Source organism: Sciurus carolinensis, chromosome 8 (genome assembly GCF_902686445.1).
Source record: "Sciurus carolinensis chromosome 8, mSciCar1.2, whole genome shotgun sequence".
Classification (NCBI taxonomy): domain Eukaryota; kingdom Metazoa; phylum Chordata; class Mammalia; order Rodentia; family Sciuridae; genus Sciurus; species Sciurus carolinensis.
This window is the reverse complement of record NC_062220.1, coordinates 32,194,873-32,210,210: the sequence shown is the minus strand read 5'-3', so window position 1 is coordinate 32,210,210 and position 15,338 is coordinate 32,194,873. Positions and strand designations below refer to the sequence as shown.

The following is a 15,338-nucleotide window of genomic DNA, read 5'->3' as shown; positions in this document are numbered from 1 at the left end:
AGGCCGAGCGTGCAGCAGGCGCGCGCGTGTGGGTCTGCGTGTCTGCGTGTCTGCGCGTGTGTGTCGGGGTGTGTGAGATGAATTGGAGTCATACGACCGGGCGTTTCCTTCCGAGTGGTTTTGATCAGCAATCCATTAGGGGAATCATGGAAACTTTTTTTCTGGCTAAAAGGATGAAAACTGAGTAAGTACACAGAACTTTGAACTTGAAACGGAATGAAACCAATACAAGCAAAACCCTGACACTAACCATGCCCATTCAAACCGCTTGTTCCCTTTTAATGTTAAAAGCCGTGGATGCTTACAGCAAAGTGGCAATTTAAAACTGAATGAAGGGAAGCAGTTAAGAAACATAAAAGGCTGAAAGCAGTACTGCTTTAAAACCGGAGGGAAAATGAGGAACTGCTAGGGCAACTTGGCCTGCATCCAGCTGTGCAACAGGCACTTTGGGTTTTAACCTATTACGTTCTTCGGTGCTGTTTTCAGACTCCAGATTTACTTTGGTGTTATTTTCTCTTTTCCTGTAAAGCTGAGACAGAGCTGGACTCCTTTTCTGTGAGTTTAAGGATGTCGTGGAAATAAGGCATTCCCGGAAGCCAACAGTTTGGCAGCCTAGGATGCACTCAGATTATTAGTTACAACTATTAATATTTGGATTTTTTTTTTAACCGAGGTCAGTCACTTTTCACTGTCCCTCATGGAAGGACTTTTCTTAACCACCTCAGACTTTTGGGACCTATGATCTTTTGGCATGACACTTTGGAAAGTTCTTAAGCCGAGATGGAGCAAACTTGATTGGAGTTGTGGAAAAAGAAGACAGATTTGTATTTTTCATGCTGACAAAAAATAGCTGCTATGACTTTTCTGGCAACGTGGACAGGGGCCAAGTGAAGCTGAACTGGTCATGGTCTGTCGTCCAGTGTTTCTTTGTCGTCGGCGATTTTGCCCCCGGCCCTTTTTTGTGGTCTTGGTGGTGGCAATCTGTCTCTTCTACCAGACTCTGACACTCCGAGGGACTAGGAAGCTCACAACCGCTGTCCCGGGGGTTACCCCCCACACACCCACGGAGACTCAGGCAAGCAGATGCAGGGAAGGATTCACCCAGGACAAACAACAGTGCTTCCTTCTCTCCGGTAATGCACAGGAAATCAGAAAGGTAAGACTCACCAACTTCAGGAGGCAATTTCTGCAAAGACCACAATCTTCCTCTCAGTCCTTTCCGTACAACTAAAATTAACTTCCATGATTTTTGCAAGGGATCCAGAGTATAAACAGCCCTGTAAGTGACCTGTTGACGGGGAAACACGTTACATAAGCTTCAACTTCTTATATTTACTTCCAGAAAGTTCTGGCCTTTATCTTCTAGAATTTCACTAGAATGAAATGGATAATTTGAAGGTGGGGGAAGTGGTATGATTCCTTCCTAAAATACTAGGAATCTAAGTGATCTGAGGAGAAAAGATCTGAAACATAAATCAAAGATTCAAAATTTTATAGACACTGAGCATCTTTTTCCTCAAGGCAGTCAATATGAGTGCCCAGACCCTTCCAGACTCAGAGACTCCAAAATTCCATTTTAGAATTGGCTAAATCAGTTCTTCATTGGCGATTTAATTTCTCAAGTGGTACATTTATTTCTGAGGCATTTAAAGGAATAGTGTCATAGATTTCTTCAAATTAATTGACATACCCTGTCTTCTTGTTCATAGAATGAGGGAAATAGAGATTATTGTGTACTTACACTATTCAGGCTAACTTCACTAACAATCTTACTAAGTGTAGAATAAAAACACAAACCAAGAAAACATAGTGTTTCTATTTTAATACACTACTCTGTTCTAGCTTAGCAGTAAAAGAAAGGTCTTTAACATAGTACAATGTAAACAAGAAAAAAAAATCCCTATATACAAAAACCATGGTGGCAAAGCCACTGAATTCTCTGCTACCTCAAAGGGTATAACAACATGATAATTTAGGAGGCAGTGAGTAATGTCTTTTATCTACAGTAGATTTAGATCTATCCAGGTTGGTTAATGTTTGGCACAGAATTTCCTCTTGAACACCAGCCTACTGCTATGCTCATTACCAATTCCTCCAATGCCACTACTATTTGTTTTAAAAATGCTTTTACTTATTGCTTTTCAGACTCACAAAACTGTGAGATAGGTACAGTAGGCATGGTTGTCATCAACTTAACAGATAGGACTACTGACCCTATAGATGTTTAGGTAGCTCACATGGCCAGCATTATGACATGGTGCAACCTCAGAGGGACAGAAATCAAGCAGCTTGGTTCCTACCTTGCTTTCAATAAATGTACTTTCAAAGCTCTCCTTATAATTTGAGGAACCCCAACTAGAAGAACTTATTGAAATACAAAATATCATTACATTTAAATGAAGAAAATCGGAAGACTTTTGAGTGTCTGCATTTATTTGTTAGCAATAATGTCAAGGAACACGATGACCAAAAAATATGACAAATAATAGCAGACAATATAAGTAGAAACACCCTTGGATGAAACTTCAACTGCAAATGTGAATCAATTTTTGGGCACTATAAAATCATTGAGGAGTGTGTATTTTGAGTTCATGTATACTAGCATTAACATTTTTTGTACTTTTTCTTTTCTTGAACATATCAAATTTATGATGAATGTGACTGACGTTTAAAGTCACTTCTTGTTGGTTTCTGGTAGAGATGAATATAATTTTTTAAAAAAATAGCGGAGACAGTTATGTATTTAAGTGCCTAAAATATTTTCTAAGAATTTTAGATGCAATGTTTTACTCATTAACTTTCAGCCCCCCTTTTTTTTCCTCCCCTACTTGACTTTCCATGATTTCTGCTTTGTTAGTAATTTAGGCATATGTTAACTGTTATTTGTAGACTGTCACAGAAAATTCCATTTTGACTTTGGATCTTCTTCTACTTATAAACCATGTTAAAATTATTGGCTGCTGGTGTAAAACATCTACTCTAGAATTTTCTTTACCAAAAATGCCAAACACATGATGACTGGGGTTTCCAAATGATTCACAGTCTCAAATATTTTAAACATAAGCAAGATTCAAAATTCAAAATTATAGTTTAGAAGCCCAGTGGATATGGAAACTGAATTTTCAAATATTTGCCTAGTATCTCCATTTTATCCTGTGCTGGCCACTGATTTAGATCCAATTTTTATTAGAGATAGAAAGGAAGGAAGAAAGAAGTACCATGCAGAATTTAGTTAAAACCAGATATAATTAGATATTACTGGCATATATGTTCCAAAAAAAAAATAGTCTGATTGCAAATGATGAAATATTATTTCAGTTATTAAATATGAAGAAAGAAATCAATATGTAGGTGTATATATTAAGATAGATGTATAGATTATTCTCCAAAACAACTGCTTATGAAGTTAATTAAAAATAACTGAGGAGATTTTTTATAGGTGTTCCTAAAGACCTGGAATTAGCTTTTAGATGTTTTATAGAAGTAGCATTGTTTCTATCTATAAATTTCGAATTTTGTTGTTACTTTTATTGACAAGTTTATTTGTATTACTAGTTTTTCTTAAGATGAATCCATGTATCTTTAATTTAAGTGTTTCCAAAATTTCCTTAAAACACCTGGATTTGACCTATAGTTCAAGAATATATTTGAATGTACTCCATGTATATATAATATGTCAAAATACACTCTGCTGTCATGTATTTCTAAAAAGAACAACAAAAAGAGAATGTATTTGGATGTATAAAATAACTATTAACCCCACAAATTTTATACAAAATATCGTATGTATGCATATATGTAAATTTTCAGGAAAAATCATTTATTTTAATCACATATTCATAAATAAAAAGATGCTAAAACTACTGAGAATATTTAACAACCAGTATGTTTAAATGTTTAACTGTTCATTCATTCAGGTTGTGTAAGTTGGGAGTGGATTTCTAAACTTAAGATGAAAAAAAAAATTATATGGAAGTCTCCAGCTGAGCATATTTAAAAGCAGAAAAGAATCTTTCAGTGAATATGGTAATGTCTGTGAGGATAAACATTGAGAAACCAAGTATGTTTTTCAAATCAGAGTTTTCATTCATTGATGAATAAGTGGTCCTTCCCTGTTTTTCAAGTTGTACTTGCTTCTTTGAAAAGACTATCAGCTTAGCAACAGAGGTTTTTGTAGTAGCAACTACTTAAAGGTGAGTAACTTTGTCCTCCACACGTTTACCAGTGGGATCTGATTCAATATCTAGAGCTGTTTTCAGTATGATTGAAATCATGGTGTAGAATCTGCCAACTTTGCATACTAAAGAAGTACTCTCCTTATTTCTGGTCAAATTTTAATTCATTTTCCATTTGGATGGTCCAAAGTACCTTGCTGAGCAGATGTACTGTTGTCATTTCTTCTGGATTTTCTCTCAACATTGGATGTTTGCATATTGTCTGATAATCCACTGAGTCTTAAAACTATTCCAACACGGTATGTAAACACAGTTGTGTTGTCCTCACTGGAGGAAAGTCACTCAATAGATTTATCTGTTTTCATGGACTATAACACTGTAATATTGCATAACACAGGGCAGGGAGCACATTAAATTATAAACAGGAACAATGTCTCCTTAGCGCAATCTCTTCTGATGGAAAGGTTGCTATTTGAGGAATACATTTATACTCACCAAAGCCATGTGTTCCTAATTATCTCCTGTTGACACTCCACAATGAGAACTACTCTTTCTTTGTTGCTTGGCTATTCTTCTTGACTCTCCTGTTTTAGTGACTGCTGTTATACAACTTTAACTCTCCTCAGGATCCAAACACAATTCAATGCAAATAAGTGAATGTTCTTATTAAAGATGGTCTAAGTAACTTTATTTGCATTTTAATAGTGAATAATATATTAGACATTTGCAAATTTCATAAACATTGCTTATTTAGCCCAGGTTTTCTAGAAACAGAACTTCAGGCAAATTCTTACGTGTTAACACTTTATTAGAAAACACAATCGCAGGGATGCAGCATGGGGATGAAAAAGGAGAAGCAAACACAAGTAGGTAGATTATTGGGAGTCATATGCAGATAGGCTGTTTTCAACTACTATATCTCAGAACAGGCATTGGAGGAAAGGGGCAGCAAATGCTAGCAATTTATCATCTGGTTTCCTCTTTCTCTGCCTTTTATTGATTAGAGTCCATGCTGCTGACAGGTAGTAACCTGGATTCTCAGGGTGACTCCTGGGGAAGCCAGGGACTTGGTAGGTGTTATTTTGCCAGAGCAAATGTGTGGTAGTCCCTCCTTTTTCCTGTAGGTGCTGCAGGTCAGTTGTGGCAGAGGTGGCGAAAGCAGGTATGAAGCTTTATGACCACAATGGCATGAGTAATGTCCACCAGGGGGTAGATGAGGCAGAGTCATCTAACCACTGACACAGTAGTGGTGATGATTTTGCTTTCTAAAAATCCACTGAAGATGTCTAAATGTGCTCTCCCTCTTGGGAAATGGCTGTGCTATCTTTAAATAAAAAATTTGTGATTATCTCATTGAGAACATTCTCTTCGACTGTAAAAAAAGAAAAAAGAAAAAAAAGCAGCAACAAAACCACATCTCCTCTTTACCCTTTCTCTCTTTGAACCCTTTCATTCATGCTTTTATTTTTTCTATTCACTTAATAAATATTTATTGAGCAATTTGTGTATGCCAGGCTCTTTATGAGATACCAGTGCTACAGGAATAAAAGCCACTGTGAGACAGACAAAATAAATAAAGTGTTAGGAAACTGATAATAATGAGACTGCTCTTTGAAAGGAACTAGAGAGGTCAGAGAATGAGTTAGAGAAGAAAGAGAGACAAAAATGGGCAAAAGCATCAAAGCCCATATATGCAAAGAAGAAAATAAATAACCTAATACATTTGGAAAATTCAAAGTCCTGGGGGTGGAATAGCTTGAAGGAAGCAGGAAGGCAAATACATAAAACAGAAAATTCACCAGGGTCTAGGTGTTGGGAATGCATGCATGATAAGAAGTCTGGATTCTGAAGGCAATGGAGAATCCCTGAAGAATATTAAGCAAAGATTGGCATGAATAGATTTTTGTGTTAGAGAGAACATTCCAGAACACACATTGCAGAATGGACTGGAGCAGAGTAGAACTGAAGATAGGGAAACCAGTTTTGAGTCTATTTCAAGACTCCTTTGCCAAATCTTCCTTTCCTCCTGTGTTCTTGAACACTCCCTTTTTAATATTTTAGGACTGGTTCTGCATGTACTCTGATACTTATAATATCGCCAGTATCAAACCTCTCCATTAATAATTACTTACTTATATTACTAGTTTCAAGCCTTACTTGGGCCATTCCACTTACCAGTAAACATGCTTAGAACTGATAACAAAACAGTAAGCTTTCCTGATTCCTGGCAAGCTGCCTACTGTGCTCCCTGTCTCTAGTTCCCTTCATAGATACTGGAAGTGGTTCTCCTTGCAGACACTGCCTGGACACTGATCCATTCCTATCCTTTGCCTTTGATCTTCTCTACTGAAACTTCTCTTTTGTTGACCTCCTGATTACCAATAATGATCTGCTTTCAAACTGTATCATTCTTCTCTGAAGCATCTTCCACTACTGGGCAACCATTTTTTGAATCCTGTGACATGAGTCTTATTCTCTGACCTCTCTGAATAATTCATGGTCTCCTTATAAGGTTCATTTCTGCCCTCTGATGATAAGCATAGACATCCTTTGATGATAAAGGTAGCTTTGTTGCTTGGATATTTCTTTCATTGTCTTTTTTTCCCACATTTTTAAGTTTTCAATGGACGTTTATTTATTTTTGGTGCTGAGAATCGACCCCAGTGCCGTACAATGTTAGGCAAGCACTCTACCACTGAGCCACAACCCCAGTCCAACTTAATTGTCTTTTTAAAAAACTTTTCTTTGGCAAATGTATCAATTAATCACCTGCATCACCAATTTCCTTGTATATTTTCTAGAATGGCACAAGAAACTATATAAATACTAATTTTCCCTTAAAAATTGTATGCCGAAGTCAGTGACTCCTCTTGACTTTTCTATTTCCATGAATAGGACCTGACTTCCTCCTCCATTTGCCTAGATATATAGGATTTAAACCTTAGGTTTATCTTTGATATTTCTTATTTCTTTCCACTCCTTACCACTTACCAAATACATCTGATATGGCTCCCTACCAAAAATTCTAGGTCAGCCACTGAGCCACATTAGAAAACTCTAAATTAGAAAAGTCACAATAGTCTTCAAGTTTCTTTCTTAATAATGGTTAAAAACCCGACACATTAAATATTTGTATGTATAGTTCAGCAGCGTTAACCATATTTACATTGCTCTGTTTTCGTCTTGTGCACAACTCTCATTTGGAATTGTGTGTCTCAACCCAGCTTGTCTGTTACCTCCCAGTCTGTCTCATCTCTTTGGTTTCTATATTTCCTCTTTGTGGTTTATAAATTGCCTTAGCACTAACCTCAGATTTTTCTGTGAGGTCACAAGACACAGTTAGGTCTTTTTTATAGTGAGTACATTAAATAAAGTTCACCTTAGCAGAAGCCTTTATGGCTGGTGTAAGGTGGAATTTCCCCCACTCCCCTAAATGGATCTGGATTATAGTTAATTTGATTTCAAACTCTTAGAGCCAATCTTCACAATCTCAATGCTGTATCATCATTTTTAAAAACATAACCTGTTTTAGTAATCTAACAAGTTATCTCCATCTGTCTTTACTTCTATGTTATCTATGCACTGCTCCCATAGTATTTCTGATGAACAACCTTGGGTAGTTCTAACACTGAGTCTACTCAACTAGTAAAAACCATTCTCCATCCCATCATGTCCCAACATGCTTTCCCAGTCCCCTCTACCTATGTGTCTCAAGCTGTAAGCAGCTCAAGATCTTATTCTCCAAACTCCAACATCTCTACCTCTGTCTGGAGTCTCCTCCAAGGCATTTGCCACAGTCAGCTCTTCTAGAAGTCCTCATGATTATTCTTAAAGCATTCTGAAACATATGAAATTCCATCTCCTCCATCATGGTATCCCTTATCTTCATAAAGACATGTGTACTTCACATCCCTAATGACACTTAACCTTTCAGTATAATTGTTTAGAAATGAAGGAACATCAGAATGTTAGAACTGGAAATAAGTTTTAGATTATTAGGTTCGATGTCTTTTTTATAGGTGAGGAAAACGAAGCTCACAGAAGAAAAGGGTCTCAAAGTAAGATATCAAGTCGATAGGACAGGATTGGACTGCAACCTATGTTCTTTCTATCTCCATTCTATCCCCATACACTATATCCATTCGTTAGCTCTGCTTCCCTCCAAAGTCATCTTCAAGTTCTAACCCCCAGTACCAAAGAATATAAACTTATTTGGAATCAGGGTTGTTGTGGATATCATTGATTAAGATGAGGTCACACTGGAGTAGGGTGAGCTCCTGATTCCTGGGAGATGGCCATGAAATGATGAAGGTAGAGATTGGAGTGACACAGAACACCAAAGATCACCAAGAAACCCTCAACAAATAGGAAGATATAAGGGAGGATTCCAGTACAGGGTTTCACAGGGAACATGGCACGGCTGACACCTTGATTTCAGGCTTCAAGCCTCCAAAATTGTGAGACAATACATTTCTGTTGTCTTAAGCCATCTAGTTTGTGGTACTTTGTTATGGCAGCAATAGCAAACTAATAAAAATGAGGAGGCAAAATAGTTAAGTATATGAGTGCTTTGGAGTCAGATTGGCATCATTTGTTATCTTGGACATTTATCTTGACTTCTTTAGGATTTTGTTTCCTTAACTGAAGATGAATATAGTATGATGGACTCCCAAGGTTTAGGGGTCTTAATTTTCATAAATCATGTGAAGCATTTAACTTGTCTGGCTGGTAGGAAGCACTTAGTTAGCTTTCAGAATATTAATTATCTAATTTCTTAGAGGACTTATTCATCTCTGAAGCCCTGGTGAACCTTAACATTTGGCCTTCACCAGGTAGGTGAGCACTAACTAGTTGCTATAATGAACAGAAGTTGTGATGTAAGGAGTGACTGAGATGAAAGCCTGGTGAGGTTCTCCTGCCTATCCCTCTGCTTTTCCACTGTTGTCTTTTCACAGTACAATGACCTTTTAGAATCAAGACAAGACTTAGGGAGGCTGATATGTCACTCAAAGTTAATCCTGCTTATACATAGGCAAAGTCTAAATTTTGCTAGATTAAAAAAACACCTTTGATGCTAAAATTAATAGCATCTCATAGTTGACAATGTAGAGAGGTGAGTTGGACTAGAAATGGAGGTTAATATTTTGTGTACTGAAAAAAATATTTGACTTTTTTATGTATTATCTCTCTACATGGAATGTTAATTTAATTTGTTTACTGCTATGTCTTCAGTACTAAATAGAATCTGAAACATAGTGAGCACTGCATAAATATCTAGCCAATGAATGGACCAATAAATGACTGATGGATCTGAGGGTCAGAGAAGGCACCTCTGAACTCTGGTCAGGAAACAGGAAATGAGAACTCCTTCTCCCTCTTTTGTTCTATTTGCTAAACTCTGAGGCTCTTCTTCCTACACCAGAGTCCCTTGAACTTCACCAAGGTCCCTTGTACATTTCTTGGGCTATGGCTGATAGAAATCATCATACTATTTTGCTACATTGAATTTCCTTCTTCAGTTGTCACCTATCTCTCCTGTTACCTTCAGCTCCTTTGTCTCATTAGAACCCTTACTGTATAAACATTCTCAAGTATCTACCATATTTTTCAGAAGAACATCTTTTCCCAACTAGTGTACCTTTCCAGTTATTTCTCATCTTCTTGCCCTCTCTGTCAGCATCCTCTAACCTCTTGAGAAATTTCCATATTTTAATAGACTGATTCTACCAGAAATGCACCTTTCTTTTTACATATTTTTATATGTTAACTGGATTCAAAGGTGTGGATTTTAAAATCATGCTGATGGGCTTTAAATACAGGGGTCTACAGGAGACTGTGGGGAGAGGCTGTCAGTGCGGTTTTCATGGAATTAGCTGGGCTGCCTGATGAGCATTTAATGCCTGTGGATTTCTCTGAGATACTTGATTAGATCTATGTTAAATTTTTATAATGAAATATGCATATGATGAAGACCTGCTCATTCTGGGGGAATTTTGAAACAAATTCAAACCTGCTTACTTTAGACACATTTTAATGAAGTCTTGATGAAGTTCATATTTAAACAAGTTATGTTACATTTCCTATGTATCAAGGAATTAATCATTTTATAGGTGCAATTCCCTCTTGTTCTTTCAAGATAGTGGCAATAGCTTCTGCCTCTTTCTCCCTCTAAGCAATTCTGTTTCTTATACTAACGGAATTGGAAACTCATATGAGATAAACTGCTGAAATGAAAACCACTAGATACACTGACATTATAAAAAGTGCTTGCTGTTATCAACTTTGATTCTGTGGCCTTTGGGGGTGAAAAGAATGTTTTGGTTTCACTTTTCTCTTTAACTTCCTTTGGATATTTTTTTCTCGGGAACCGTTCTCACTCAAAGGATGAGCTCATATTCTAAAATAGCTTTTATATTCTCTGACAGACACTATATCAAAGTTGGAAATTGACAAGGTAAACAGTACTTGGGCAAACAGTACTTTCATACTGTTTGGAGGTTTGTTAAAAATGTAAAACAGCATTTTCATTCATCATGTATGAGTTTTTAAAAAAGAGAATTTGATGACAAAAGATTTACTGAATCTGTGATATATAAGAATTTTAACAAAAAATTATTCACCTTTTTCACCTTGTTTTCTATTTCTTTCTTCTTTTTTCTTTTCTTTTCTTTTCATCCCCAGTCCATTTTTATTTTTTATTTTGAGAGAGGGTCTCTCTAAGTTGCTCAGTCTGGCCTCGAACTTGCCATCCTCTGGACTCAGTTTCAGACGTGCTCAACTTTCAATTAAAATTTACTAACATAGGCCTGAGGTGCTTGTAATCCAAAATAACAGATGCACCAAATAATTATTAGGAAGAGCCCATGTATTTGGAAGCATAAAATGAGCCTGACTGTGTGCCCTGAAATATAAGTACTTTTGGCATCTCTAATCCTCAGCTGATGTTCCAAGTAGAAATCCCCACCAGTCTGCTCACAGTGCAACCCAAACAGAACACCTTGATAAAGGATAGGCCTTGCAACTGTACACATTACTGATGAAAATTAAAAGCTTTCTATCAAAGCTTTTAATGCCAAATCAGTTAAATGTATTTTTAAAAAATTTTTCTAGTTGTAGATGGACACAATATCTTCATTTTATTTATTTTTATGTGGTACTGAGGATCAAACCAGTGTCTCATGCATGCTAGGTGAACACTCTACCACTGAGCCACAACCACAACCCCTGCTAAATGCCTTGGATAAAAAGATCATGAGTATTGTGCTAAGGGTTGGCTCAAATTCCAGCTGTATCATTTGCTAGCTATGGGACCATGGACACACTACCTAACTTTGTGAACCTTTAGCGTTCTCATCAGGAAAATGGAACTATCTAAACTTATGTGCTTGACAACATTCAGTATAATGGCAGGCCAGAGTTGGCATTCAATAAATGCTTGTTTTCTTTCTTTTCTTTGCCCTTGAAAAACTGGATTTGAGTGTAATATACAAGCATGTTATATTACACTTGTTTTAAGAATCATGCACAGTTCGTATTTTTATTCTTGGCCATGTCCTTTCTTTCTTAGATTTTGCACAGGCAGATATTTAAAGCTGCTTGTCGTATGGTAACTGGCCTCTGTCATTTCCACCCTCCTACACCTATACATATAATTTAATTCAAGAACATTGCACTGACTTTCTAGGTGTGCATAGTACTTTCTGTCCTGCTTGATAAAGTGTGTTTGACTGCAAATAGGGAGAATATAGCACATCTTTCCTGATTTATCAAACCATGGTATTTGACATGCATGTAAATTATTCATGAATTTTGATATTTTGATAGTTTTCCTGGCCAACCCCTTGTAACCTCATAGCTGATCTTGACAAATAACTAGTATCTGTTGCCCTAAGCATGTTCTGAGTATAGAGGAAACTATACTCAGATAAACTATACTCAGAGGTAAAATAACCAATTTGGGATGGAAGTTTCAGATGACAGAGAAAGTCTGATGATAGTGAATAATCTATAAGAAGAAAACAGGATTTACTAGAACAGTAATATTGCTTCAGGATCCTGGTGTTTCCTTACTTTTCTGACACAGGAAAAGGAGTATGGTTTCGGAGCAGTGGTGTAGATGTCTAGAAACGACCAGAAGGACCTGCTAAAGATTGATGCATCTGACATAGATCCTGCTTTGACCCCCTTGCCTTTTCTAGGCAAAAGGGACATTGCCTCAGATTGAAATAGGGAGTCCAAGTTTCAATGCTGAGATTGAGTAATCATAGAAAAGTGACTTTTTAAATTTGAATTTCCTAATCTGTGGCTGAGGCATGGAAATGGCCTGCTACAAAGTTGCTATGGGATCAAACTAGACGCTGTCACTGAGAATGCTTTGAAAAGTCTTGAGGTCATAAAAGGCAGGGGAGCAACATTATCATATCCTAAAGGACAATATCATGAAAATATTCTCATTGCATTTGACCACTCTTGGGAAAAGAATGCATATATGCAACATAAGTGTGATTCCTAGAAATGTTCCTTTTTTCATTAAAAAGTCATAGCATAGCATTCTATACAGGTGTCAAGTTAGAAAGTTATGTTTCAAAATGCCACTAGAAGTTCAAGACTGTGCTGTCACATTGACTTTCCTCATGATGTTTTACTGTTTCTTTAACAAGCAATAGGAAGAATAATAGCATTCCAAGAGTTTCAGCTCTAAGCCTGCCACTTCCCTGGTGGAAAATCTAGCATTAATTTAACCAAAGTACACAAATGCTTCAGGAAAAATGGAACAGGAAATTAAACTTTTCTGTGGCGTTTCAGGAACTCTCTGACCTTAGCAAAGCATCAATGAGAAAGTTGACTTTCATATTGAACAGTGAACCTTCCCTCCTGCGTAAACCCAAAGGGCAGATGTGATTTCAAATGAGTTTCCCCTTATTCTTCTCTTTATTGGTATCTTTAAGAACTATTGTTTTGGATTTTTATTCTGAATAAATAGTGCAAACCTGAAAAACACATCTGGAATTGCCACAGCACAATCTAAACATATCCAAGTATGTTAAAGTGACATAAATTATTATAAAATCAGAGAGCTTTGGGACAGTTAGTTTTGTTTGTGAGATAGTAGGTGAGTACAGAGGAAAAAGAAGCAAGCTTATTATGTTTCTTTCAAATAACAAGGTTAAACTAATACAATATTTGCTTTAAACAAACTTCATTTTCTGGAAAGAGATAAATTGTATTAATAGAAAATTATGCTTTCAGATATATAAACCTCAAGAAGCTAGAATTCTCTCTCCTGTTCTTAATATAAAATTATGGCTTCTTAGAAGAAGCTCCTTTTCTGTGATAAAAATGGGAGTGTGCCTCATCATCCAATAATGTGCACATGATCCTAAGCATAGTTTTTAGCAAAACCCTAACCAAAGTAACCAAGCACTCATATTAATGTAACTGGACTCTGTAAAGTCTTGCAATGCAACAAAACCTTCAAATAAATTATAGACATGTGGGTCAGGGCAGAGATCAGGTTTACATAATTCCTGGCACATAACTTGCTGAATGAATAGATTTAGTATAAGTTTATGCTGTGTATTCAGTTATTCAGTTTAGAATTCCCTATGGCAGTCAGCAATGCTTCAATTCTTTTGTACTTGTAATTGTATTCTTTAACTCTGAAGACCCCTCCCAGGTCGCCCTCCATTTAAAAGATGCTCTCTTGCCGGGCACAGTGGTGCATGCCTGTAATCACAGTGGCTCAGGAGGCTGAGGCAGGAGGATCTTGAGTTCAAAGTCAGCCTCAGCAAAAGCGAGGTGCTAAGCAACTCAGTGAGACCCTTCACATATGAAACAGGACAGGGGATATGGCTCAGTGGTCGAGTGCCCCTGAGTTCAATCCCCAGTGCAAAAAAAAAGAAAAAAAAAGGTCTCACCTCTTTCTTGATAAGACCAAAGCAATTTGTCATGTTAGAAGAGGACCCTTTAAGAACAAACTGGACCTCTAGGAAGGGAAATTAAATTTTCTGGACAGCCACAGAAGAAAACTGAAAGCTATGGTGCAACATAATTTGTCTGATAAAGGAAGGATTAGAAAGTTTAGGAACTTGAATATTTGACATTATTATTAGATGATTAGTGCTTATGTTCTGGTATTATTAGGTATTGCCATTTCCTGCCAGTTTTTTTGTTTTGGAAGGAAGAAGTTGGCTATATAATACTTTATCATTCTAGAATAATATGTAATTTGGAGAGCTCTGGGTTTGATCTTTTTTTTTTTATGTGGGACTTTTTTTTTATTGTAAACAAATGGGATACATGTTGTTTCTCTGTCTGTACATGGCGTAAAGGCATACCATTTGTGTAATCATAAATTTACATAGGGTAATGTTGTTTGATTCATTTTGCCATTCCCCCCCCTCCTCCCCCCCTCCCCTCCCTCTATACAGTCCTTCCTTCCTCCATTCCTGCCCCCCTCCCTAAACCCAACTCCAACCCCAACACTAACCCCTCCCACCCCCCATTATGTGTCATCATCCACTTATTAGCGATATCATTCTTCCTTTGGTTTTTTGAGATTGGCTTATCTCACTTAGCATGATATTCTCCAGTTTCATCCATTTGCCTGCAAATGCCATATGGGTTTGATCTTGAAAGCAGTATTTGTTATTGTGATGGGGCAGCATCTGGAAACGTGAGCAGGGATAGGCTGGGTTGGGTGGGACTTCCAAGAGGGGAAGCAGGAGAAAGAGTTCTTAGGTGTCAGGCTGGGAAAAGTGTTACACAGGGTCATCTCCAAGGAAAGCCAGAGCTGTGTATTAGTAACAGACAAACTAGAAGGACAAGGTGAGGAGGCAATAGAGACTCAACAGCTATGTGTGTGCTCAGAATAATCAAGAAAGCAGAATAAGTGGTAAGAAACATGTATGCTTAAGGAAACTCAGTTTACTTCTTTTATGTGAAGTCTGGTGCCTGAATAGCACAGTTTCCCCATTTTTCTTAACACTTTGGTCTCCATGTGTGTGACATAAGGCAGTTTGCCACATGTGCCCCTGCATCCTGTAGCTGGACACTCAACCAGAACTGGGGCTGCCCTGGAGATGCAGGGCCACCTGCATGGAGTATATTGGCTACTATGGTTAACAATCTGCACAGTTCATGGCGACCCAGGACTTCTGAGAG

At 37.2% G+C, this 15,338-nt stretch overlaps 1 protein-coding gene across 3 annotated transcripts in view; it reads left to right on the top strand.

The window, feature by feature from the left end:
* Positions 1–15,338, top strand: part of Cped1 (cadherin like and PC-esterase domain containing 1) — a 265,317-nt gene continuing 249,979 nt past the window's right edge. Inside the window, exons 1-2 of one of the 3 annotated variants that reach the window (XM_047560300.1) lie at positions 2–184; positions 674–1,156. In XM_047560300.1, coding sequence (XP_047416256.1) covers positions 905–1,156 — 252 coding nt within the window. In that variant the 5' untranslated portion in view covers positions 2–184; positions 674–904. Of the gene's footprint in view, positions 1,157–15,338 lie in introns of all 3 variants that reach the window. The other 2 variants (XM_047560299.1, XM_047560301.1) reach the window with 2 other exon arrangements.